General features: G+C 40.0%; 1 protein-coding gene across 1 annotated transcript in view; it reads right to left on the bottom strand.

Annotated features, from left to right (window-relative positions):
- The window catches only part of LOC106536151 (collagen alpha-1(XVII) chain), a 35,832-nt gene that overhangs the window by 29,524 nt on the left and 3,741 nt on the right, over nucleotides 1-2,567 (bottom strand). Inside the window, exon 3 of the mRNA XM_014033350.1 lies at nucleotides 1,027-1,102. Within this exon, the coding sequence (XP_013888804.1) occupies nucleotides 1,027-1,069 (43 nt within the window). The 5' untranslated portion in view covers nucleotides 1,070-1,102. The remainder of the gene's footprint in view (nucleotides 1-1,026; nucleotides 1,103-2,567) is intronic.

Raw genomic sequence — 2,567 nt, 5'->3', positions numbered from 1 at the left:
TGTTACAGGTGTGGGGTTAGGTTTAGGACCAAGGTTAAGGTTAGTTTTGGGGTCAGGTAAGTTTCTGTGAGGTTAATTTTAGAGTATATGATCAGGGTTAGGCTATAAAGTCTAAAAAACCTAACACCTAACCTGTGTGTGCAGGCGCACTTAAAACTCTTCAGAATCCCTCCAAACATTGCTCCTGGCTGCGTCTCGTGGTGCCTTCAAGCGTCTGAGTGCATCAGCCTCACTAAATAAACACAGGAGGTTTATTGCTGAACTTTTCAGATAATTCATGCAAACACCCTTCCTGTCCCAGAAGGCATGTTGTTGTTGTCCTGCTGCGACCCTCCTCAAGCTTCCCTGGCTTCGGTTGTAGAGAGATAATGTGCATTCCATTTGGATTTGGGTTTTCTCGCTCCTTCCTTCACCTCTGTCCCGCTTCTCTCCTTCCATTTAAGGATTACTGGCTGCTTCGCAGTCAAGGCTATCCAGCTTTTCTCCACTAAACCCCACAGAAATCAGGGAATAAAACCCGAATCGTAAACTCCAAACCCTTCGTTTTTTTCCCATGAAAATCCTTCAAACCGTCTCTAAAGATCCGTTCTAACTGGTGGTCTAGAAAGTGCCACATAAATAAAGTTTATAGCCTCCTCTAAGAGCTAAGAAACGAAACAAGCAGGGGCTGATTATATGTTTCTCGCAGCGCCAATCAAACATATAATCAAGCCGTGTTTGACTTCTTCACCCGGAGAAGTCTCGAGGGCCGCTTGTGRTGCGCTTCAACATTTATCTGTGGCTACTGGAGACAAGAAAAAGCCCCGAGGATGAGTCAAACCCACCAACTGAGKCCATAAGAAGGCATGCGTCATGTTAGTCAGACCCCCCAAAAGAGACAAATCCATCACTGAGGCTTACAAATACAGAAGCCATGAGCTGGGATCTAATGTTTCTGCAGGGGTGTTTGCACAAATCTGTTTCATGAAAGTGAATCTTTAGGCAGAGTTACCCATAATGGCAGCTGTGTGTATTTGTTGTTCTCACCCCTCTCTCCTGAGATCTCCATCTGCCTCGTTAACTCGTCCATCCCATCTTTTCCAYCGAGGCGAGGATTGAGAAACTAGAAGAGAACGAGGGGAAACATGTTGAAATTAACTGCAGCCGTGCACATCCAAGCGAGGTTTTTTCTGCGAGGCGTGGAAAACTTCATTTCAGCGGCCAGTTTAATGAAGACGAAGAACGGGATCTGAATGTTCTGTTTTGAATAAGGAGCTGCTTGTTTACTGCAACCGAATGAAATTTCTTCCAGCTTATGATGAAAAAAAAAAACTGTCGCCACATCAGTCGCATGATCATATTTAAAAACCCGCAGTCAGATGCTTTAAGCAGCTCTTCTCATTGGACAAATGCCCTCAGTGAGTGTAATAAAAACACTGATTCTGCAACAAGGACCGTTCCCAACGTGTTTACCTTTCGTGTGAATCCCACATTAAAGCTACGATGGATCAGCCATAGAACTGAGAAGAGGTTTTTTTTTTATTATTATTTACTTTTGTGTCTTAGGAGACCAAAAAAACAACAAAAGGAACAAAAGGAAGTTGGCAGATCAGGGAACAGCTCTGAAAAGATTATCCTCTCGCCACACCCTGCATGGTAAAATGGCCATTTACCCACTTTTTCCACTGTGATTTGATGTTTAGTAACAACTGAGCAGGATTCAATTCTGCTTTTAGTTGTTGCACTAAAAATCCAAATTCTAGACTCAATTTTTAAAAAAGTTTTTTAAAGCAGAGGTCTGCAGCTTTGACTAAAAAACATAAAAATGAATGATACTGATAGTAGAAATGGCTAACTTTAGCAGTTTCCCTGACTAATTTTAATACAAGAAACAAAGTATGTTGATCATTTTTTGCCAATAGTTTATTAGTTATTACATTAATCCTACTTCGAGCCACACAGAGGGACTTTACCCGGAAATCCAACAAAATATAAAGGTTCTGGAATTTAAGTTGTTGAGAAGAAAAACAGAAAGTGCAAACTCATTATATTAAAGAATTCTGCAAAAAAAAAACAAATATGGCAATTCACCTGGTGTAAACAAGTGTTTGATTGAAACTTAATCAAAGTCAAGGAATCAAAGTTTGTTTTTAGTCAGAAAGTTTAAACCTCCTGCTGTCATTCAACAAAATGATCCACGAGGTCATTTTGGTCAAAAGGCCAAAMRATAACCAGGTGTTCCTCAATAATTWAGTCTGAAAACGTTTACTCCSGTAGGTTTCCAGCTACATCAAATGTAAATCTGTAATGTGGGTCCACGTTCAACATAAACAAAGCGCTCAGTTGTGAATCCAACAAACATGTGGAAGCCTGAGTAACGTGGCAGTCTGTGTAAACAAATACAGATTTATAGAAGTAAGTTTAACGCTTTAACTATTTTTGGGTCACTTCGGCTGTTTCCAAAACAATAAAAAGTATGTTGGTATCTGCTTAACAAATTTTGCTTACAATATTTTTTTTTATTTGAGAACACACAAACCATCAAAATTAGAGAAAAATAGTATGCAACTTCTGTCTCAGACTTTATC

The sequence above is a fragment of the Austrofundulus limnaeus genome, unplaced genomic scaffold (genome assembly GCF_001266775.1).
Source record: "Austrofundulus limnaeus strain Quisiro unplaced genomic scaffold, Austrofundulus_limnaeus-1.0 Scaffold1704, whole genome shotgun sequence".
Classification (NCBI taxonomy): domain Eukaryota; kingdom Metazoa; phylum Chordata; class Actinopteri; order Cyprinodontiformes; family Rivulidae; genus Austrofundulus; species Austrofundulus limnaeus.
Note: the sequence above shows the minus strand (reverse complement) of the source record. Positions and strands in the feature narration are given on the sequence as shown.